A 23,781-nucleotide genomic window follows, 5' to 3' on the forward strand; every position below is an offset into this window, starting at 1 on the left:
CTTGGCCCACCGTTTCCAAAATCAGGCATTTATGTTCTGCACGGTGGTCAAAAGTGGCGACTAGTGTTGCAGTTATTTGCTGACCATTACAAGAACAAAATTTAATTATTTAAATCCTAGAAAAGTTTCGCCAATAACAATATTACATCCTCTATTAAAGGTAAAATTTCCAAAGTCGCATTACCATTTTTCAACATTCAAGTACCAAAACACTTCTTGGTCAAATAATTAAACAAATTATATTGTTTGATATCAGACTTCTATAGAATGTCCTCCAAATCCAATTTCAACAAAAATTTAAGATAATATATTCATATTTTCTTACAAACACACAAATTTTAAAATTATAGTTTGATCGTGGTTTTTCTACTGTAACATTCGAAGAATATATTGAATATGTGGAATAAATAATTCAATATTGTATGATCAAATGCTTGGTAAAATCATACTCAGATATAAATCAAATTTCAACAAAAATTTAAGATAATATATTCATATTTTCTTACAAACACACAAATTTTAAAATTATAGTTTGATCGTGGTTTTTCTACTGTAACATTCGAAGAATATATTGAATATGTGGAATAAATAATTCAATATTGTATGATCAAATGCTTGGTAAAATCATACTCAGATATAAATCAACCTTAGGAATGATCTATGGAATGATAAATTGATATAAATTTGGGTTTCAAGCTAAAAAGTCAATGTCGTGGCACAGGATGCGATATCCCCAAACAGAATTTTATTAAAAATAGATGGTCAAGAGTCACAAAAAGGGTAAAAGGAAACCAAAAATATTTAAGAATTTATTTTGTGGAATGAAAAAATATATTTGGCATAAATGTTCGATACAAAATTTTCAAAATTTTATAATCGGTCGGTCTCTTTTTTGCAAAAAAATACGAAAACAAAAGGCAGCAATATTTTACTTTTAATAATAACGTGTTAAGAACGTTACAAACCATAATAATTGTTACTAAATTAAATTTTGTCCTGGTTAATTTTTGTTTATTTTAATCGATTTCTATCTTGGTGCTATTTTTTTGACTGATGAATTTCTTAGGTAGTTATATATTATGTAGTTTTTCTTTAAAATTTGCATCTAATTTTCAAAATAATTTTTAATGTTTGAAAGTTTATTGAATTAAGTATGTATAAATTTATACAAAAACAACAAAAATTAATTTAACAGTTTTTACGTAATAATATGAATGTCGTGGTGCTATTATTTTGACCGCAGCTGTACATATGTACCCACTCGCATCCCAATAAGCGACCAACACCATCTTAAATGAATATACCTAAGCTTACTTTACAGCAAAAAAAATTTAAAAAGGACCCATTTTAAAAAAGTGTAAAAAGTTTTTTATTTTGCCAAAAAAAAAATCAAAAATTGTATATTTTCAGTTACAAAACATTTATTTTGATTTTGAAAAACAATTCGAATTTGCAAAAAAAAGTCAATAATTGTATGTCTTGAGTTACAAAATATTTATTTTGATATATATCCCACTCGCATCCCACTAAGCGACAAAATAGGTCTTAAAGAAAAAGACTTAAGCTTTCCTTTGAGCAAAAAAAAAATTTTAATAAAAGGTCCCATATTGAAAAAAAAATCGATTTTGCAAAAAAAAATTAAAAAATTGTATCGATTTTGCATAAAAATATCAAAATTTTTTTTCTTGAGATAACCCACTCGCATCCCACTAAGGGACCAAAATTATCTTAAAGGAATGGATTACTTTTGAGCAAAAAAAATTTTTGGAAAAAAGTTCGATTTTGCAAAAAAAAAGTAAAAAATTGTATGTCTTGAGTTACAAAATATTTATTTTGATAGATATCCCACTAAGCGACCAAATAGGTCTTCAAGGAAAATATCTAAGCTTTATTTTAAGAAAAGGGGCCCATAAGCTTTATTTTAAGAAAAAAAGTTTTTGATTTCGAAAAAAAATATTAAAATTTTTTTATTTTTTTTTAAATATTTTTTTTTGAAATATTGAAGAGCTTTCTAAGCTATTTGGGAAACATTTTGCTAAGAACAATAGGTAATAAGATACATGGATAAGAAAAAAAACCTGCTTGGCCAAAATGTCAAATTTTGACCCCCTCTAACTCAGAGAGTTCTCAACCGATCTTGTTGAAAAATTGTTCCTGAATTACTATCCAATAGAACTAACCTTGGTTCATCCCGATCGGAGGATATCGATTTCAAAAGTTGGTTCACTTGACATGAAATGCCCCATATATATAACATATTTGTATTGAATTTTATTTGAATACGAACATTTCTAAGTGATTTATGCTAGTTAAAGTGATTTTCGGAAGTAGACCTTATATGGAAGCTATGACTAGTTAATGACCGATCGTAACAAAATTGCTAGGCGCGAGTTTAGCATATAAAACTTATTTGTGCTCAATTTGGTTTAGATATCTTTATAACTAAAATATTTATGAGATTATTTATCTATTTTTAGATGGCGCAATCGTATGGGGGCTAGTACAAATAATGGACCGTTTCCAAGAAAATTCAATAAGCTTCTTCCATATGGCAATAGAAAAGCTGTAGTTTTATTACACTATGGTGGTGTAGGGTATAAAAATCATTTTGTGTACATAAAAGTTTTCGTATTCTTTATATAACTCAGGAACGGTAAAGCAAATTCAAAAATTGTTGCCAAATTAATTGATCTTTCAAACTGCATTGTTAGTTTTTTTCATTTTCATAAAAGTTTTAAAAGTTATAAAGCGTTATTTACAAAATTTTTTGAAAACTTACGACAAATTGTAATATAGGGCACCTTAATGAGCCAATTCATTGCAAAAACAACTAGTTTTTGCACACAATAATAAAGCTTGGGCATTCTTTTTTTAAAATGTTTCCTCAAAAGTAAAAAAATCTGGGTTTTGACATAGTTATGAAGAAAACCCCAAAAAAGGGCAATAAACCCGATTTTTGGCAGAAACTCGACTTGAGCGACCTCTAATCCACTTCCGAAAAATCTGAAAAAAATCTCAAAAATACTTTACCCTATAAGTTTTTACATTATGATTGAGCTTCCATGAAAATAATAAAATAAAACATTTTTGGGACACACTACTAATCAAGTTAAATTTATGGAAAGAAGACAAAACCTAGACAAAACTTCTTGAAATATACGGCATTTCAAGCCCGAATAATTTTTGATAGCTTAATTGATTGTACACAGAAAGAAAAAAACACTTCTAAATTTAAGTTTATTTTACTCAATAAAACAATAACTTTTATCAAATGGCAAAGAAACATTTTTTTTTTTTTAAATCGCATGTTTTTCATGAAAACAGGTTGCGAAATTGTTTCCAAAGCAAACACATCAGACATATTAAAAAATCAATTTTGCATTTCTTTAATGGATCAGATTTTGTTTATAAATAAGTGCCTTGAATTTTTTTTAATTTATCAAAAAGGAAAATTTTTATTGATATTATTAGTAAAGTCGTTGTCGCTAAATAACAAGTAAGCTGTGCCGAATCATATATACCCTTCACCAAATTATACTTAAAAATATTTTTATTTAAACAAAATTAAAATTTTTTTAAAAAGTTTTTTCCAATTTTTTTTTAATATTTAAAAAAAAAAATTTTTTTGGAAAAAGAATTTTTAAGAAATAAAAAATTTTAGGATAAAAAAAATTCGGGTTAAAATTTTTTTTTCCAGATTTTGTCGCATTGTAGGTCCAATTTACTATAGCCTAATATGCATCGTTGCAATGGACTTTGAAATATCTATCATTAGATATCCATATTGTCTATAGTAATGACTTAGTTTTTTCCTTATATCTCAGCCATTTGTGGGCCGATTTTGTCGATTTTAAATAGCAACCGAGACGGATGAATTCCCGATATATTGATGTATGAGTCATGTATGTAAGTTATTTGCCACTCATGGCGAAGGGTATAAAAAGACAATTGCTGAATTCACAACATTTTATATCGTGTATCTTGTATTAAATACACTTTTTGTTTATTAGTTTGTGAACACCCATTGTATATTGTATGAATGTTTTTGAAAGAGTAGTATGTATAACAAGTAGACCGACTCTCAATTTGTTATACTGTCGGTTAAAAATATTTTTGTATGAAAACTGTCAGTTTAATTATTAGTTAATACATAAACAGACTTCGTGTTCCTGGGGGAAAGTGTAATTAATTTTTGTATGAAAATTTTCAACAACAAGCTTACACTATTGTATTTTAATTCAATAATACACTCGATACAATGATACTAAGGGTTTTGTGAATTCGGCAAATATTTATATTTTTTTTAGTTATTTTGTGTTTTAGCCATTTCTAGCCATTTTTAATTCTAAATCTAGCCATTTTCTGAGCTGTACCTTGGCAACCTGTCGGTTAGTTACAGCTCAGTTACATTTTTGCTGAGCATCTGCATTAGTCTGTTTTGTTCGTTCCGTGTTCGTTGTTGTGTATTGTTTTTGGTCTTTTGTGATTTTTTGTGTTGTGTGAAAAAAATATGAGTGAGGCTGAAGTGGTTCCGGACAAAGAAGATACCCTCCTGCTCCAGCTTCTCCAGGAGTTTCATCAGCCCAGTGTTTATGGGTGATTTATTGTGATTTATTTATAAATAATATAGTTATTCTATTTATAAAACATAATACAGCAAGTCAATCGAAAACTTTGGATAAGTTTCTTTTTACAGTTTTCTTTTGGCTTACTATATTATGTTTTATAAATAGACCGTTGAATTGCAACAAATTCTTTAAAAAAAAAATTAACGGTACAACGCACACTGGTTCAAGAGCGGCATTAATTAATTTTTTGCATGTCTTCTGATATACCTGATTTTTCCACAGTTTGTAATAAACAATCTAATTATCATGTACCAAAAATATTAGGCTGATATCTTTATTACTTTTTTGTCCAGAGACATTCAAAGTTGACCTATGTGAATGCGTTTGAAATGACTGTATTATATATGCTACCTTCTATCGCTTCAAGCTTTTAAAATACTGTTGTAATGGCACTATAAACATTTTTTTTATACAATTGGATGTTATAAATGATATATATGCAAATAAAAAAAATTTTGAAAATGAAAAAAAAAAAAATTTTTATACTACTATTCAAAAATATTTATTTTCTCCAACTTTTATGGCTTGTACCTATTGATCTCCAACGACCTCTAGCCCGGGACTCATATCAAATTAAAGCTTGAAGTCTCAGCTAACGATTTCCGGTATAAAAAACTAAAAAAAGTTAGGACAAATTTCCTTCACAAGCATGTTATTGCGCATGCAATAACAGCTTTTTTTTATTTTTTTGCTTGCTTGCTACCCAGCAAAAACTTTACTACAAATAAGCGGAAAAATAAGGGGAATTTGCGATTTGACTACTTATTTTTCTGGAGAAGTATTTATTTTTGTTAGCGATGTCCCAAAAGTAATCCTTTATATTTTGGCCGAAAAGAAGTTGTTTTGTTAGTAGAATTATTTATAGAATTATGTATTTACAGACAAAAAATAAAAAAAGTCGCAGCCACGAGTTTACCTAAAAATATTTAAAATTTTGAAGTATAATTTGGTGAAGGGTATATAAGATTCGGCACAGCCGAATATAGCACTCTTACTTGTTGATGCTGTTTTTGTTGTTGTTGAAAGTTCAATATATTTTATCAGCTGTGATTATTAGTTGCATTGTTTTTGTGATTATAGCTTATTAGTTTATTGTTTTGAATTATTTATCAGCTGTTGTTATTAGTTGTGTTTAAATGATTATAGCTAATTAGTTTATTGTTTATGAAGTGAAAAATAGAAAAAAAAATTTTAAATATGGACAATCTTCAGTTATCTTATTATGAAATTTTTGATCTTTTATTAGATTGTGATAAGAACATTGATGTAGTTTGCGATATTATTTCAACAAATAATACCAATTTATCAATTATTGACGTCGATCAATTTAAAAAATTTTTAAACAATCAATTTTTACCAAAATTTAAAACTAAGTGGGCTAGTGCAAAACGTATGAAAGATAGATTTGTTGAACAAAACGAAGTTTGGTTGGAAAATATGTATTATTTTGGTGAAGATCTTCCAATGTGTTCTCATGTCAAACGTGGCCGCCCTTCTAAAGCTTTTGAATTTTGCAAATCTCGTCCTAAAAGGAGTAAAGTACAGCAGTTATGTGATATTATTTCGGCAGAACTTATTTCATCAGCTGCAAAAAGAATTAATAACGATGAACAATTTTTAAAAATGTTTAGTCCAGAAAAAGCACTAAGCCTCATTTTTGATGCTTGTTTATCAAAAAATCAGTATTCATCAGCTGCAAAAAGAATTAATAACGATGAACAATTTTTAAAAATGTTTAGTCCAGAAAAAGCACTAAGCCTCATTTTTGATGCTTGTTTATCAAAAAATCAGTATATTAAGATGGAGTGCTATAGAAATTGGATGTGATATTTTCCCCTCATATCATCAAGTTCTTGGTGCTAAAAAGGAATGTTATCCTAAAAATTTGGACGTACAGGAGAACAATTGTAAAGTCAGTATGCAAGATTTACTCGATCATACTGTATCCAGAATATTGAAGCCGAAAACGAAAGCTGAGACAGAGGTACTTCCAAATCAACTACAACTAATTTCTAAATGGGGTTGTGATGGATCTGCAGGGCATAGTGAATACCATCAAAAATTCAATGATACAAATTTATATGACAAAAATATTTTTTTGACAAGTATTGTTCCTCTCAATTTAAAATGTATTGATGGCACAAATTTTTACTGGCGAAATACAAGGCCATCATCAACAACTTTTTGTAGGCCAATAAAATTTCAATTTGTAAAAGAAACGGCAAATGTTATTTCTGAAGAAGTTGAAAGAGTGCAAAATGAAATTAAAAATTTGAAAAAAAAATGTTGTTAACATTTATGACAAAAGTTTTGAAATTTTGCATACTCCTGTTTTAACCATGATTGATGGAAAGGTAGCGAATACAATCACACACACATCAGGAATGGCTGTATGTTTTATATGTCAAGCTAAGCCTAGCGAAATGAACAATTTGGAAGTATTAAGGACAAAACCAGTTTCGGAGGAAGGGCTTCAATTTGGAATTTCCCCTTTACATGCGAGGATAAAATTTATGGAGTGCATATTGCATATAGCATACAACAAAAGTTTTTCAAAGTGGAGAGTAACTAAAGATACAAAACATGAAAGAGAAGAAGAAAAAGCGAAAATACAAAGAAATTTGAAAGTGGTTCTAGGCATAAATGTGGACATGGTTAAACAAGGAATGGGCACAACGAACGATGGCAATACTTCTAGACGTTTTTTTGCAAATCCTTCCATAACGGCAGATGTTCTTGGTGTTGATGAAAATTTAATTCATCGCTTTAGTACAATTTTAACGGTTATAAATAGTAATTCCGAAATAGATGCAGAAAAATTTAATGTTTATTGTTTGGACACTGCAGAACGATATATACAACTGTACAGCTGGTACTATATGCCTATTACTGTACACAAAGTTCTAATTCATGGGAGTAAAATTGTGTCAGCAGCAATATTGCCTCTTGGCATGTTGTCGGAGGAAGCTCGTAATAAAGATTACAGAACTTATCGCCTAAGCCACTCCAGAAAAACTGATCCCATATCAACAAATGAAGATGTCATTCATATGTTACTAGCGTCTTCAGATCCATATATAAATTCATACCGTAAACATTTCAAGAAGGATATATTGGAATTTTCTGATAAAGTAAAAAATTTGTTATGTTAATAAAGGTACAGGAATAACTTTCTTTTTAATTTTTTTTTAATATTTTCTTTTATTTATTTACAGATATTTTAATTGAATATGGGGGTAACTGTTACTGAATTTTATTTATATTTTAATCAAATAAAAAACACGCAAATTGAAACCTGTGTAGCTTTTTTAAGCGATCTAGCTTTGTTAACAAGGAAAATATTGCATTTTATGTGGTCATTTTGTATGAAAAGTAGGCTTTTTTAAGCGATCTAGCTTTGTTAACAAGGAAAATATTGCATTTTATGTGGTCATTTTGTATGAAAAGTAGGCGTAGTTATTAACAGATTTTGCTAATTTTTTCACCATTGGTTAATATTATCATAAAATTGCAATGAGCAAAAAATTGTGACTCTACATCAGCGAGCTGCAGTGAGCTCTCAAATGAGCTCTCTTGTTTTTTTTTTCACATGTACGCAAGCACACACATTGTATAAAAACAGTCAGTCTCGCATGAGCAGTGATAGAAGCAGGTTGTGTTACGCTTTTATGTTTGTTTATTTCATTATTTCAGCTATTTGTTTTTGTTTTTGCCAGAGAATAATTCTCAACTCATACAACTACAATATCTAAAAACTGTAGTGGTGTGAGTTTGCATTTCGCTGCTCTACATTGATTTTTAATTTTTGTGTTATATGGGAAGTAGGCGTGGTTTTGCTCGGATTTTTTTCATATTTGCAGTATTTTTTTATCACAACCAAATATTTATCTGTACCAAAATTCAAGGCTCTACGATGTTTCCTTCTATTTAATGCCACCAATCGTATGAAGCTGAACCACTGTGCAACGTGGTATGTACGTACAAATTTTATCATTTGTACTAACACACACATACATATGTAGTTGCGCATATCGTTTAGAACATTGGTAGGCGTTCATATTGTTGAGATTACGAACATTTTCGTGAATTTACACGTACACAACCCGAAAGTAAGCAAAACACACAGCAAGAGCGTAAAAATACAAATAACGCATTTAGTTGCAAACATTAGAGCTTAAAAATACAAATATTTCATTCTGTTGCTTGATGTTGTTGCGATTTTTTTATTTTTAACCCACACATGCACACAAACTACAATTTCTCTATTTGCGCTTCCCTGGTTTAGAAACAGGTTTTTTAAGACGCAAACAACAAAATGTGCACTTGTAAACAAATAATACAAGCATTTTGTTCTTAGTTTAAGAATTCTCGTGCTTAATGTTTGTGTGTCTATACCAGAGGTGGCCAGAAAGAGTGTTTAAAATGCATATGGTGTAGTGTAAAATATAAAAGGGAACACAAATGAATATACAGTGAATGTCACTTAAAATCGTACACCATCGTAGTCAAATTTTATTCATTAGTTTTAGAAAGTTGATGTTTTGGAAATATTTTAAAATGCTATTTTTATATTGTGTGTGCTATTACCTATTAGAAAATTGGGTATAATTTTAATTGCCCTTATCCACAAATAAAAAAATTGGGTAAGACTGTCAGTGCCCAGAATATCAACGCTTCATTTAAAATCGTAAGGGCACTAAAAAATAGCAAATGATACCCTACAAAGTATTAGGATTATTTAATATTAAATTTTTTTTTAATTTTTAAAGTTCTAATTATAATTTAATATAATTGTACGAATTTAAGTGAAATATGAATTTTGTGATGTTCTTTAATTTTCATCAATATTTTTTTAAACGAATTGAGGTTTTGTTAACTTTTTTGTTGAAATACATATTTTTTGTTCCAATTAATAAAATTACTTTTAATTTTTTATATAATCACCTATTATTGCCTGTATAATTTCATAATATTTAAAAAAAATATGTTGTACGATTTTGAGTGACACTCACTGTATGTGTACTTTGCACCGAAAATGCACCGAAAATTAAATTAAATTGTTTTTGGTTTTGTGTTTATTTTGAGTTTTTGCTGAGAACATTCTTATTGGGTGTGTATTAGTGAGAATAACACAATGCCCTCAAGGGCATGTTTGGCCACCTATGGTCTATACCATTGCACATAGGTCTGGCGACCCACTTTTTTTGGCCAAAACTAAAATATTCACTTATATACATAAATTCATACAAATGATACAATTAATAACAAAAAAAATATTTTTTTTTAAGTTTTTAATAATTTAATTTTTTTTTTGTTTTTTACTTCCACTCTGCCAAATTCTGAGTAAATCACAATTTTTGAAGTAAAAGTATCCTGAAACAAAAATTGATTTCTTAAAAATAAGCAAAAACTAGCAGAAAGTTATGGATGATTCCTAAGCACAAAATATCACTGTAATTTTGTGCGTTTTTGGTTCGTTGAAATCGGTTGAAATTATGTATGTTATATACATTATATAATTATGAGTAAATCACAATTTTTGAAGTAAAAGTATCCTGAAACAAAAATTGATTTCTTCAAAATAAGCAAAAACTAGCAGAAAGTTATTGATGATTCGTAAGCACAAAATATCACTGTAATTTTGTGCGTTTTTGGTTGGTTGAAATCGGTTGAAATTATATAAGTTATATACTATTTTTTTTTTATAAAAAGTTAAAATCACTGATTTTTAGGTTATGAAAGTTTTTTATGTAATTTCTTATTACCATAATTTTTATTGAATATTTCACTATTAAAAATTTAACTACTTTCCATCGTCATTAATATCCATAACTAACTGACTTAAAAAGTTTATTTATTTTCGTGTAATATGTGACTCAAAGAAAACAAAAAAATACACCACGTGTTTCAGTTTACCACTGCACTTAAAACATTGAACTTTCTCCCTTCATAGAATAACGGTTAATTGAAGTTTGTAAAAACAAAATATTTTTTTTGTTTATCTGAAGTGTTTGCTACTACATCCTAACAACAAATATAGGAAAAAGAGTTTTGAGTTTTGGCCAAAAAATGTGGTTCGCCAGACCTATGTGCATTGGTAGCAAGGCGAATTTATACAAGGTGGTGGTAGTTCTACAAAAACAACAAATGGTCTTAACAAATGTCAAAAAACAGAAATTAAAAATTAAACAAATATGTATTAAAACTAAATATAGTGTAGATAATTGAATAGTGAGGGCTTTACTTATTTATGCAAAATATAAATATTTTGTTAATTATCTTAGAATATGTAGATATTGAAGTATAAAAACAAGCTTTGACAAGCGAAAAAAAAGAGTAATCAGCTGATTGACTGACTCCACCTTGTCTAAATTCGCCTTGATTGGTAGGCAAAAAGAGGCATTTAATTTGTGTGTTTTTTTGGGTAAAAAATAAAATATCTACAACAACATCAAGCAACTGAATGAAATGTGTGTATTTTTATGCTCTATTACGCTCTTTTGTTCACATTCGGGTTGTTTGACGAAAATCATCGTAACCTGAACAATATGAACGCCTACCATGGGTCTATACTATAGGAGTCGTTGTGTGCCACTATAATGTGTGTATTAGTATAAATAACTGCTTTTTGTCTATGAACTGATGGTATTTTTGTACCACAAATGAAAAATATGTTTCATGTTGCAAAAATACAAGTACAGTCACTTAGAAAAAATATAATACTATAGTTAAATTGTATATTTCTTTTTTTTTATCTCATATTGCAAGTATTATTAAATATTAAATTATTAATCCAAAACAAAATAAAATTTATTAAAAATCAAAAATAATGAGTTTTTCTTAAATCAATTACGAATTCGAGCTTAAATCAATCATATTTTTGGATTATATCAAGTACGAATTCGTGCTTAAATCTAGTTCAGAATTCTTGAAACAAGCTCATTTTGGCATTAATTCAATCTCGGACATTCTTAAATCAATCCGATTTTTGGATTATATCAAGTATGAATTCGTGCTTAAATCATGTTTAGAATTCTTGAAACAAACTCATTTTAAGATTAATTCAATCTCGGCCGTACTTAGGGAGAGCTAAAATTAAGATTTTTGGGCTTTGTGAATCCGTACTTGAATCAAGTATTTTGTACTCGGTTTAAGAAAATCCTTACTTACCCTACTATTGACATCGCTCCGGATTGATTTGTGTACGGATTATTCAATTTTTTTATGAGTGTAATTGATTCTGAAAAAAGTATGTAACTCATCATCCTCTACTATTTAGAATCATGTAATGCATGAAAATTTTTATGTATCAGCAGTTGAGATTTTAAATTAGACCAAATGATTGATATAGAGGTATGTGATGGAAATCCATCAGTTTCAAAACTATCGATTTGAATGAGTATTTTTTAAGTCGTGGGTTATCTAGAAGTAATACGGAGCAATTTTATTTGTTCTCGAATGTTTTCCGGATAAGTGTTGTTATTATAAAAACAGAAATAACGCGATTAATGATATCATGCTTTTAAGTAACCACTTTTCAAACAATTTAGATTTATATTGACAACAAAGTGTTATGACGTCACTTGACTAATGTCTTTTCCGTGTTTGGGAATCATAACTATCGTTGAGACTTTCGGTTAAAACATAACCAATCTCAGTGTTGAGTTAAGCAAGTTACTTATAACTGTAACGAAGTAATTTTATCCATAATAGGTGAATTTCCAGCTTTGAAAGCCTTAATTGCCGAAATTTTATTGGCTTGTAGCCCGTTTCTGTATTTCTCGAATCGAAAAATTTTCCGTATGAAACGATTGAATTGCAATAAAAACAGTGTAAAATGAAACAAAATATCGCTGTCTTAACATGCAAAGGCTCTAAGTCCATATTTTAAAATTTTACAGGAGAGACAAAAAAAACATTTAAACTTTTTTTTGCGTAAATATTTTTGAAATCTGTAAACATAAGTATTTGCATATATAAAAGGTTTTTTGGACTTAGAGCTTTTTCTATTGCTTAGTTTTTTTTTCTATGGACATATGGGTATCTAATGATAGAAATTTCAAAGTCCATTGCAACGATTTATATAAGGCTATAGTACGTTGGAAATACAATGGGTCAAAATCAGGAAAAATATATTTTAATTTTTTTTTTCATAAAAAAATTTTTTTGCAATAAATTCTTTTTTTTTAATTTAAAAAAATTTTAAAAATTTAAAAAAAAATTGGAAAAAAACTTTTTTAAGAAGGATATATGTATAAGATTCGGCACAGCCAAATATAGCTCTCCTACTTGTTTTTGTCTAATAATTTTAAAAAACTTGAAGAAAAAACAAATTAGAAAAAAAAAATTTGGTAAAAAATTTTTTTTTTAAATTTTAAAAAACGATTTAAAATTTTTTTTTTTTTTTAATTTTGTATACTTAAAAATATTTAAAATTTTTTTTTAAAGTACAATTTGGTGATAATATGTTTGTGTAGGTGTTTGTAACGCCCAAAAATATTAGTCTAACACCCACCTTAAATTATATCGATAGACTCAGAATCACTTTATGAGTCGATTAATTTTGAAGACATTTCGATCAAATGTGGTACATACACTTTTTTTAGGCCCAAGGACGAAGCCTATTGAAACTAGCTGAAATCGGTTTATTATTTCCCCTAGCTCCCATACAAATGTCCTCCCGAAATACTTTATACTATGGAAATCATGTCACCTAATTTCATGCCGATCGGTCTATAATTAGTCATAGCTCCCATATAGGGCCCGCTTCCAAAAATCACTTTAACGAGCATAAATCTCTTAAAAATGTTGGTATACACATAAAATTCAACGCAAATAACTTTGATGGCGATCGGTACATAATTAGTCATAGCTCCGAAAATTACTTTTTTAAATTTTAAAAGAAAAAAATGGTTGGGCATGACCGACCATTTTTTCTTACCTGTTTTAATACATGTCATTGAACAATTTGAATGAAATGGTTAAACTGTACTTTTTATAGGGACTTAGAGCTTTTTCTTGTGATAAATTGGACTAAGCGCTTTTGCTCATCACTACAAAACAACAACAAAATGCGAGATAACTCCATTTTTTTTCTTTGTAATCAATGTATTTTTACTTATTGTACATTACTGCATTAAAATCTCAATTTCTAAAAAATATGGACTTAGAGCCTTTGCATGTTAAGCCATCGATATGTTTTTTCTCGCACAAGTGTTTGTGTATCTTGAGTTTGTGAGAATTATCTGTCATTTAAATAATTTTCCAGCAATTATTGGAAGGATGTGAGAAAAAGTGTTTCTGTAACAATATTTTGCGAAAATTTTCTCACAAGAACTGTCAAAACAAGTCACATTTGAAAACTAAATTTTAAAAAATATAGATATTTTTTACTTCGTATGTATAAATATGGAACCCAAATCAGCCGAAAATGTAAGTAGCACAGAGTTTGAATAAAATAATCATATATATACATATGTAAGTACACAAAAATGTGTTTCAAAATTATTTTTTTAAATTCAGCAGTTATAAGCGCCACACTATACTTTTTGTTTTATATTTAAATGATGACAATCAATAAAACAAAATTGTTATATTTTGACATTTAAAATTTTTTTTAGCCTTTCACTGTTTTGTTTTTATTATAATCTTTATTTCGTTGACGTTTGTCTTGCATTTGACACTTAATTACTGGAAATATTCCAGTAAGAACAGAATCTGTGTTGTCTGTTTTCGCATTCAAATACAGAAACACTTTTTTCTCGCGCATCGAGAAACGATGGAATTTCTTGTTTCACACTTCATGTGAGAAGTTTTCCGATGCGAGAAATACAGAAATAATGGGCACCCCATTATAAGTAATTGTAGTAGCAACACAAGAATATGCACTATTTCTGATAAATGCATTATTTCATGGCATTCCACAGACTTTATTCTTATTAGGGTTTAAGTTTTGCAGACTGTTTCAGAGATGGAATCCTCATTATCCTTCAAGGCGACAATTAATCTTCTTGACACAGATTGATCGTGAATCAATAAGTAGGTTAGCCACTAGACAGTGGCTCTCTCTAGGATTAGTTAGGATATATCCTCAAAAAATATATGTTTGTTATTGACCCATATTGCCTTGGAAGAAAAAGCATGGAAATTTCCAGATACTGTAGAAGTGGATTGAATATGGTGCTATGTGTAGTAGCCATTAACTTTAAATATTTAAATATTTATTTAAATACTATTTAAATAGGAACGTTTTTCAATAATTCAAACCAATACACTGTGGTTCCAAATTAAAATCTAGGTGGACAAAATTATTTGGCGCTCTTTTTATATAGAATTGGTGTCTCCTATTCCCAAGAAAATGTTTAAAATATTCATAAAAATCATCAATAAAAAAATAAATTTTCAATAGATTTTTGGTATGGATTTTAGTTATCCGATTTTCATTTTTTTTTTTTGTTTTGTTTATTTATTTTAAATTTTTAAACAACTTATACTATATAAACACTAGTTTGATAGTATAAGTACATTAGGCAAATAACTAATTTTGGCGAAATTTTTGGCATAGCACCACGTGATGGCCAATGTTGTATAAGTAATGAAAATAATTTTTTTAAGTCATTTGGAATCAAAAACATCACGCACCAACACTAATTTCTAAAATAAACCAAACTTATTTTTCTCTGAAAAATTATATGGGGGATTTCACGTCAAGTGAACTAACTTTTTAAATCAATGTCTTCCAAGGTTAGATCCATTGGATAGTAATTCAGACACAATTTTTCAACAAGATCGGTCCATAACTCTCGGAGTTAGAGGGGTCAAAATTTGACATTTTGGCCATACATGTGATTTTTCTCATCCATGTAACTTATTACCTATTGTTCTTAGCAAAATGTGTCCCAAATAGTTTAGATAGCTATTTCTTCATTATTTCGAAAAAAATATTTTAAAAAAATAATAAAAAATGTTTAATATTTTTTTTCCGAAATCAAACACTTTTTTGACTTTTTTTTCAAAATGGACCCTTTTTTTCTTAAAATAAAGCTTAGATATTTTCCTTGTGGACCTATTTAGTCGCTTAGTGGGATGCGAGTTCCGATCTTGTTGAAAAATTGTGTCTGAATTACTATCCAATAGATCCAACCTTGGTGCAAATTTCATCCCGATCGGAAGACATCGATCTTAAAAGTTGTTTCATTGACGTGAAATCCCCCATATAAATAATTTCATAATTATTTTTTTCAAGTGTGAGGTATACTTCCCTTATTTAAAAATTATCTTTTGAAGTATGTCCGCAGTTATTATTAAAATAAAATATATTGTATTTCAAAATAATTGAAAATATTTCATGAAAAACTTTATTGCGTTTGGTGCGTGAACTTTTTCACAACCGCGAAAAAATAATTCCGAGGTTTTTTATATTTTTTAATGCTCTATTCGACTATGCTATGCCAATTTGCATATTTGCAAAAATTGTCAATAGTTATATCCCTAATATACATATATACAAAGTCCCAGAAACGAGCTCTCGAGTATTTTTATTATAGAATTTTAAAACTTTTTGGTTTACAATATTAAATGTTTATTACGTAATAAATACGAAACTAATATATATATTTCACCTTTGTTGTGGATGCATTATTATTTTTTATAATTAGTATATAGGTATGTATGTACATTGCCCACTTTCAGCTTACAGCATCCTAAATTTATCAAGAACACAAAAAACAACAACAACGCCAAGAACACAAAAAACAACAACAACGCCAAACGAAACAGAACACCAAAAATAAAAAACAAAAACAAAATACGCAAGGCAATGAAACCAACACACATCCAAACATACGTTTAATTGTATAAAAAAACAACAACAACGCCAAAAGAAACAAAACACAAAAGAAAAACAAAATACGCAAAGCATGCACATTCAAACATGCGATTTGTTGATTTTTTGTCAAAAAAACCAACACACAACCAAACAAACGTTTAGTTGTATAAAAAACAACAACAACGCCAAAAGAAACAAAACACAAAAAAAAACAAAATACGCAAAGCTTGCACATCCAACCATACGTTTTGTTGCTTTTTTGTCAAAGCATGCAATACATTGTGTTTTTTGATGAAATTTTCAGAGGTTGTCTCGGATTTTTGCTCATATCTCCGTTATTTATAGACGGATTTTGCTGATTTTAAATAGCAAAATTCTCGAAAGTATGTCTGACAGAATTGTTGAAGATTTGGATCTCGGAGATATCTGGGGCCTTCAGAAAATTGATTTCAACAGACAGACGGACATGGCTTAATCGACTCCGCTATCTATAAGGATCCAGAATATATATACTTTATAGGGTCGGAAATGAAAAATGTAGAAATTACAAACGGAATGACAAACTTATATATACCCTTCTCACGAAGGTGAAGGGTATAAAAAAAGCAAGTCTAAATGTAAAAACGAAGAGAATTACATTTTATTATTCCTGTAACCACCAAAATTTTTTGGCTTTTTCGCTACGCAAAATGCGAAGTTCTTATCGGATATACTTTTGTCGTATCGAATAGAATTATTTGTTGCATTGCAATTTACTGCTTTTATATTGGCACGTCTAAAATTATGATAAAAGACGGGTATACCATTTTCATTTTGAATTATATTTAATATGTCTAAGTAAAAAACGACTCAGGTGGTCCTAAGCCATTTTGCAGAGCATTTGATATATATTTTAGGTCTGTATAATACGGTGCCATTATTAAATTATTTTCATTGCATGATATACATCTTAATATATAATTTCTTATTAGACTAATGATAAAATTGTCTATTCTTATAATATTTGACGTATTGTATAACTTTTTATTTGATACATATTTAACATAGTTGTTGTGTGGTGATCTGAATAACGATGTACAAGCCCTTAAGCATTTTCTTTCGAATATTCGTATTTTTTCCATGGTAGATGCTGATATATTAAACCAAATCGGACATCCATATGTAAGAATTGGTCTAATAAGTGATTGGTACATAATAATTTTTACTCTAGACTTGACATATTTTGAATAAAATAATGCCTTATAAACTAAAAAAGCTTTCTGTGCTTTTTTGATAGTCTCATTAACATGGTTATTATAGTATAAGAACTTGTCTAATTGGACTCCTAAATATCTGACAATTTGTTTATTAGATAAATTAACATTTAAATTTGATTTTATTCCAAAGGATTTCCAGTTTCTTTTTATATTATTATTGCATTTATTGACTGGGGGTCTAAATAAAATTGTTTCGGATTTTTGTATATTTATCTTCATAAACCAATCTACAGTAAACTGTTCTACAATATTAAATGAATCTTGCAGCTTCGTGTTTATCTTTTCAATTGTGTCGTCAGCATGATATATAATGATATCATCTGCAAATGCTATTATGTTGTCCATTTTCCTAAGCAAATCGAGAATAAATATGTTAAAAAGAGTTGGGGAGTTTACAGTGCCTTGTTGTAAGCCGTTAATAATTTTAAATGTTTTATTGCTCTTGTAATTTTGGTAAACTATCATAAAGGATTTGTTACTAATCATATTATATATCATTATTATCATATTATAAGGAAATTGAAGATCTATCAGTTTATATATTAATCTTGGAATCCAAACGCTGTCAAAAGCTTTTTCCATGTCTATCAAACATGCGCCTGTACATAGTTTTTTATTCCAATTCCAGTTAATATTAGAAGTGAGACAATGTATTGCATTAATCGTCGAGTGCTTATGTTTAAACCCAAACTGTCTTTCGCATAATAGTATGTCCCTTGTCATTGCAGAACTTGATTATGTTATTGTTGATACAAATTTCAAATATTTTACTGATATTAGGAAGTAAACTTATAGCACGTAAATTTTTCAGATTACTCACATCTTTATCTTTTTTGGCAAAAGGATAACTTTTGCCTTTTTCCATTTGTCCGGAAAATATGCATTATTAAGCATATTGTTAAAAAGACTACAATATTCGAAAATCAATATATCAGGTATATTTTTTAGAACTATATTTGGAATTCCGTCATTTCCGGAGGATAATTTACCTTTTAGTTTAGAGAATATATAAAGTATCTTCTCCTTTGTTATGAAATAGTCATCGGCCTGTAATTCACTTAAGTTATTTGACATTTTCTCAGTACTAAAATGTGTTATTGTGGTTTGGTTATTTTCGAATTCGATTTTTCTTACCAAAAACTGATTAAATTGTTCGTGGACTTGTAAATGTTTATTATTGTTTCTGATTATTTCCTTATATGAGTAGATTGACTCTAAAAATGAACCAATGGTATCTAGCATTTGACCATGTTCCCGTATTATAAAATTATTTGAAGCATCCTTTTCTAAATTTCGTTTATCTATTGCTGCATTATCAAGTAAATGTTCAAGGCTCTGTGGAATTTTAATGTTGTCAAGATGTAAAGGTTTAAACTTTTTGAATTTTTTCTTAATTTCCTCGAACATTTTTTTCAGCTTTTCCTGTAAATTTTTATTCAAAATATCAATAATTTTATCCCTTAAAAGCTTTCTTATTAGTTTTAACTTAGTCTTTAAAAAGTTTAATGAAGTTTCAGTTAGCGTGTGTTCTAGTCTATTATGTCTTTTGATCATTGTCAAAATTTTGCTCTTCTCTTGATGCAGTTTTTCTATAATTGGACATTTTATTTTGTCAAAACAGTCACTGTTTCGGAATTTAGGTGTTACCCTATCCATATTTTCAAAAATTATATCATTAAGTTTATCAATATACATGTCTATTTTAGAGTTTGAAAGGTTTCTCATTTTTGGTATTAGTATGTCATTGCCAAGTTCCTGTATAATATTATTTTTAAATTTTCTCCAGTTTGTTTTTTTATAGTCATATACTACAGATTTATTTTCTTCCAAAAAATTAAAAAGGTTTATGTTCATTATTCATAAACGTGCACATTTGTATAGCTTGGTGATCACTATCATAATCTAGGGTTTCTAGGCAGTTCAAAGTGTTGTTCTTGGTAACTATATACAATCTGCAATACATACATCTATGTATGACTCTGTCCTAGGGTATGAAGGTGAACTAGAGGCATACAATTTACATCTAGGATTAATTTCATTATCAGCTAGCCATTCCCTAAGTATTTTTCCTTTAGCATTGTCAGTGGAGTTAAACCACTCCCTATGTCTCCCATTTAAATCATCCGCCAATAGATAATAATTGTTAATATTTTGCAAGTCTAAGGACTGAAAAAGATTATTTATTTCAGGTCTAAAATTTGCATCATTGTTTCCTGAAGGATAATAGGCAGATATAATAAACATAATTTTATTATCAGTCATAGGTATACGCACAATACAAGTTTCCAAAAACTGAAATGAGTTCACTGTGTTATTCGAATATATATTATATTTTAAGTTATCTTTTATTAATATTGCCGTACCTCCTCCTCTTACCACCTGTTCTATCTATGTGAATAAGATCTACAGTTGCGAATAAGATCTACTAGTTGCGACTTTAGTTATGATTTATGAATATGCGCCATTGTAATTATTAAATTTTAGTTTACACCGTGGATTGAGTTTTGTTTCATTTAAAAGCACAATATCAGGATTGTGTTTATCTAGAAATTGTTGAAGGTCAAACCTTCTACTTAATAATTTTAAGTTTTTTTGATAATAAGCCTCTGTAATTATTTGCCATTTTTATACACCTACCATGGAAAAAATAGCATCAATACGCGATGCTTGTAAGTTTAATTGTTTTTGTAGGCTTGACATTTGATTATTAAGATTTATCATCATATTTTTTAATTCTATAATAAAAGTGTTATTATCATAGTTTGAATTCATATTCATGCTATTATTTGCTTTTAAAACATTGTTATTATTTTTGTTTTCTACTAATATTTTTTTCTTAGCTCTAAATTTTTGTTGTAGTTGCTTGTATTTTTCACAGCCCTTGTACGAGGCTGGATGGCCGTATTTATTGCACAGAACGCAGTACAATTTATCCCTTTCGTTTGCTGTAACGTTTGTTAATGAACATTCTCCTCTTTTATGATCATTATTGCATTTAACACATCTCATTGGTAAATAACAATTTGCCGCGCTGTGAAAGAAGCCTTGGCAGTTTCGGCATTGGGGAATCTCTGGTCGTTTTACTTGTTCCCATTTTATCATGCGATAGAAAAGAGTAGTTATGTTCTTTAATTGACTTACATTACTATCTGGGTAACTTGTACCAAAAAAATGGTAAACTATATCCTCTCTTGGTGGAATTTTTTGTTGTAAATTGACTAACTTTCATGAATTTCAGCTCTTCACTTTGAAATCGGCACAATTCATTCAAAATGTCATCCGTTTTTAGATTTGCATCTATACCTTTTAGCAAATATGTTTTAGTATTCATTGATTTTGGTGTAAACGTATAAAAGTTTGAGTTTGTTTTTATTAAATAAGTTTTGACTTTTACAAAGTCGTCTATCGAATTCATAAATAAGGTTTTTTTATTTGCAAATTATTTAATTTAAAGTCTTTTATCTTTAAAGCATTTTTTATAAATTCAATCAGTTATTTAGTATCTATATCAATTATATTAATAGGTGGTATTTTTTTGTTTTTATTTTTTTCAGTATTGATTACTGTATTTTTATCATTTATTGATTCTGATATATTTTTTTCATTTATATTCTTCATTTCGTTCATTTCAGCAGTAGCTGAATTTAATTGTTGTGATTTCTTTTTGTTATTTTTTACATGATCTTCAAATTTGTTATACAGTTCTTGATCACATTGAATATCAGTCTCAGTGTCTAGCACAGCATAATAATTGTTTTTACATTGTTTAGGCGTTGATACGTCCATACGTCCATATTTTCGTTTTTTCTTTTTCTCACATTTACGATATTATTATTGTTTTTATACCCTTCACCTTCGTGAGAAGGGTATATATAAGTTTGTCATTCCGTTACTACTACAATCTTCAAGCTACTACAATCTGTCTTGAAGATTTTCATCGAAACTTAGTGATTTCATCGATATACTCACCCCAAGATTCTCAATTACAGAAAGTCAATATAATAGATTTTTTAAATCACTAGGCCCCCGTTTCCTGGCTGCTGGCGATTATAATGCTAAGCACACATTCTGGGGATCACGACTGATTATCCCTAAAGGTCGTGTTTTGTTCGACTCAATTTCTAAATTGGGTTTGCATGTGCTTTCGAGCGGCCAACCTACTTACTGGCCTACTGACCCACGAAAAATACCGGATGTTATTGATTTTAGCGTGATGAAAAATATCCCTAGAGAAATGATTCAAATTGAATCCTCGCTGGAACTATCTTCAGATCACTCACCCACTATTATTACTTTATTGAGCCCCCTAGAAATTGTATCCCCGACTGGTAATTTAGCGATGGCAGGCACAAGAATAAATTGGCTCAAATATAAAAAATACCTCAGTACACATTGCTCGGAAAACATACCGCTAAGAACACCAGAAAACATCGATCACTCTCTTATCAATTTCGATAAAAATCTCAGAATGGCTGCTCAACATGCTACCCAAACCCCCCGACAATTCAGATATAATAGAATTAATTCTGCAGATGTCGAACGGCTCTTAAATGAAAAAAGAAGATTTCGAAGAGAATGGCAATTGCACAGATCCCCCCAACTAAAATCGAAGCTTAAATATTGTATAAAAAGACTTAAAAAGCTCTTGGAATTTCGAAAAATGGAATCATTGAAATATTTAGAAAGTCTGGACGCAACCCCGCAATCGGATTACTCATTATGGCGAGCAACAAAAAATCTTAAAAGACCCGTTATATGTAAGTCCCCCTTGCGAAATTCAAGTGGTGGTTGGGCAAGAAATGATACTGAAAAAGGGAATCTGTTTGTTAATCATTTAAAAAAAGTATTTACACCGAACACATCAAACGTAGCAATTGAGTTGCCACCTGTTGCACCCTATTTTGGAGCAGCCGTACCCCTACGTTTTGAGATTCGAGAGATCGAAAATGCTATTGCTGATTTAAATCCCAAGAAAGCGCCTGGTATGGATAAGATCAGCAACAAGATGCTTATGGAGCTACCCCGGATAGCAATAAAAATAATTCTTTTTATTTTTAATGCTATATTACGACTTGAATATTATCCTCCAGAATGGAAGGTTTCACTGGTTACCATGATACCCAAGCCGGGAAAAGATCACACAAAAGTAGAATCATACAGACCCATCAGCCTATTGTCTAATATATCAAAGCTATTTGAGAAGATACTTATGAACAAGTTGTTCCCGATGTTAACTGAAAACAATTGTATTCCGAATCATCAATTTGGATTTAGAAGAAAACACAGTACTATCGAACAAACCCATAGACTTGTAAATATGGTGAGAAAAGCGTTTGAAGAAAAGAAATACTGTTCTGCACTCTTCATCGACATCTCTCAAGCGTTTGATAAGGTATGGCATGCTGGATTAATATACAAATTGAGTCAAAATTTACCGGCAAACACACATAAGCTGTTGGAAAACTATTTAACTGGTCGAACATTTAAGGTTAAAGAGGGAAACTTTTTAAGTACTGCACAACCCATTGAAGCTGGAGTCCCCCAAGGCAGTATCCTGGGACCTTTTTTATATTTGATATATTCGTCCGATATGCCAACTAACAATCGCACTCATACATCAACATTTGCTGATGATACTGCTATTCTAAGCATTCATGAAAACCCTCAAGAAGCGTCTCGATACTTACAAAACCACATATTTGAATTAGAAAAATGGTTAAAACAATGGAAAATTAAAGTCAATGAGCAAAAATGTACACACATTACATTTACATTGCGTAGAGAATCATGCCCCCCTATTCATATCAATAACCAAACAATAATTCAACAATCGGAAGTGAAATACCTCGGAATACATCTCGATCGTCGCCTTACATGGAAAAGTCATATAGATGCAAAGTTGACTCAAATGAAATTGAAATCAATTCAAATTAATTGGCTTATTGGCAGAAACTCCACGCTTAGTTTAGATTGTAAACTTCTACTTTATAACATGATCATAAAACCGATATGGTGTTATGGCATACAGTTATGGGGCACGGCCTCAGCGTCAAATGTAGAAAAAATCCAA

The 23,781-nt window shown here is 29.4% G+C and overlaps 2 protein-coding genes across 2 annotated transcripts in view; one reads left to right on the forward strand and one right to left on the reverse strand.

The window, feature by feature from the left end:
• The window catches only part of Rbcn-3A (Rabconnectin-3A), a 452,485-nt gene that overhangs the window by 195,755 nt on the left and 232,949 nt on the right, over positions 1-23,781 (reverse strand). The window lies entirely within an intron of this gene.
• Positions 6,901-7,782, forward strand: LOC135958789 (uncharacterized). Its single transcript, XM_065509687.1, has one exon. It carries the CDS (start codon positions 6,968-6,970, stop codon positions 7,778-7,780), a length of 813 nt encoding a protein of 270 aa, XP_065365759.1. The 5' UTR covers positions 6,901-6,967; the 3' UTR covers positions 7,781-7,782.

Source organism: Calliphora vicina, chromosome 4, assembly GCF_958450345.1.
Source record: "Calliphora vicina chromosome 4, idCalVici1.1, whole genome shotgun sequence".
Lineage (NCBI taxonomy): Eukaryota > Metazoa > Arthropoda > Insecta > Diptera > Calliphoridae > Calliphora > Calliphora vicina.

Excerpts from the sequence above, each read along its gene's own strand:
- LOC135958789 (XM_065509687.1), top strand. The coding sequence starts at position 6,968 with ATGATTGATGGAAAGGTAGCGAATACAATCACACACACATCAGGAATG.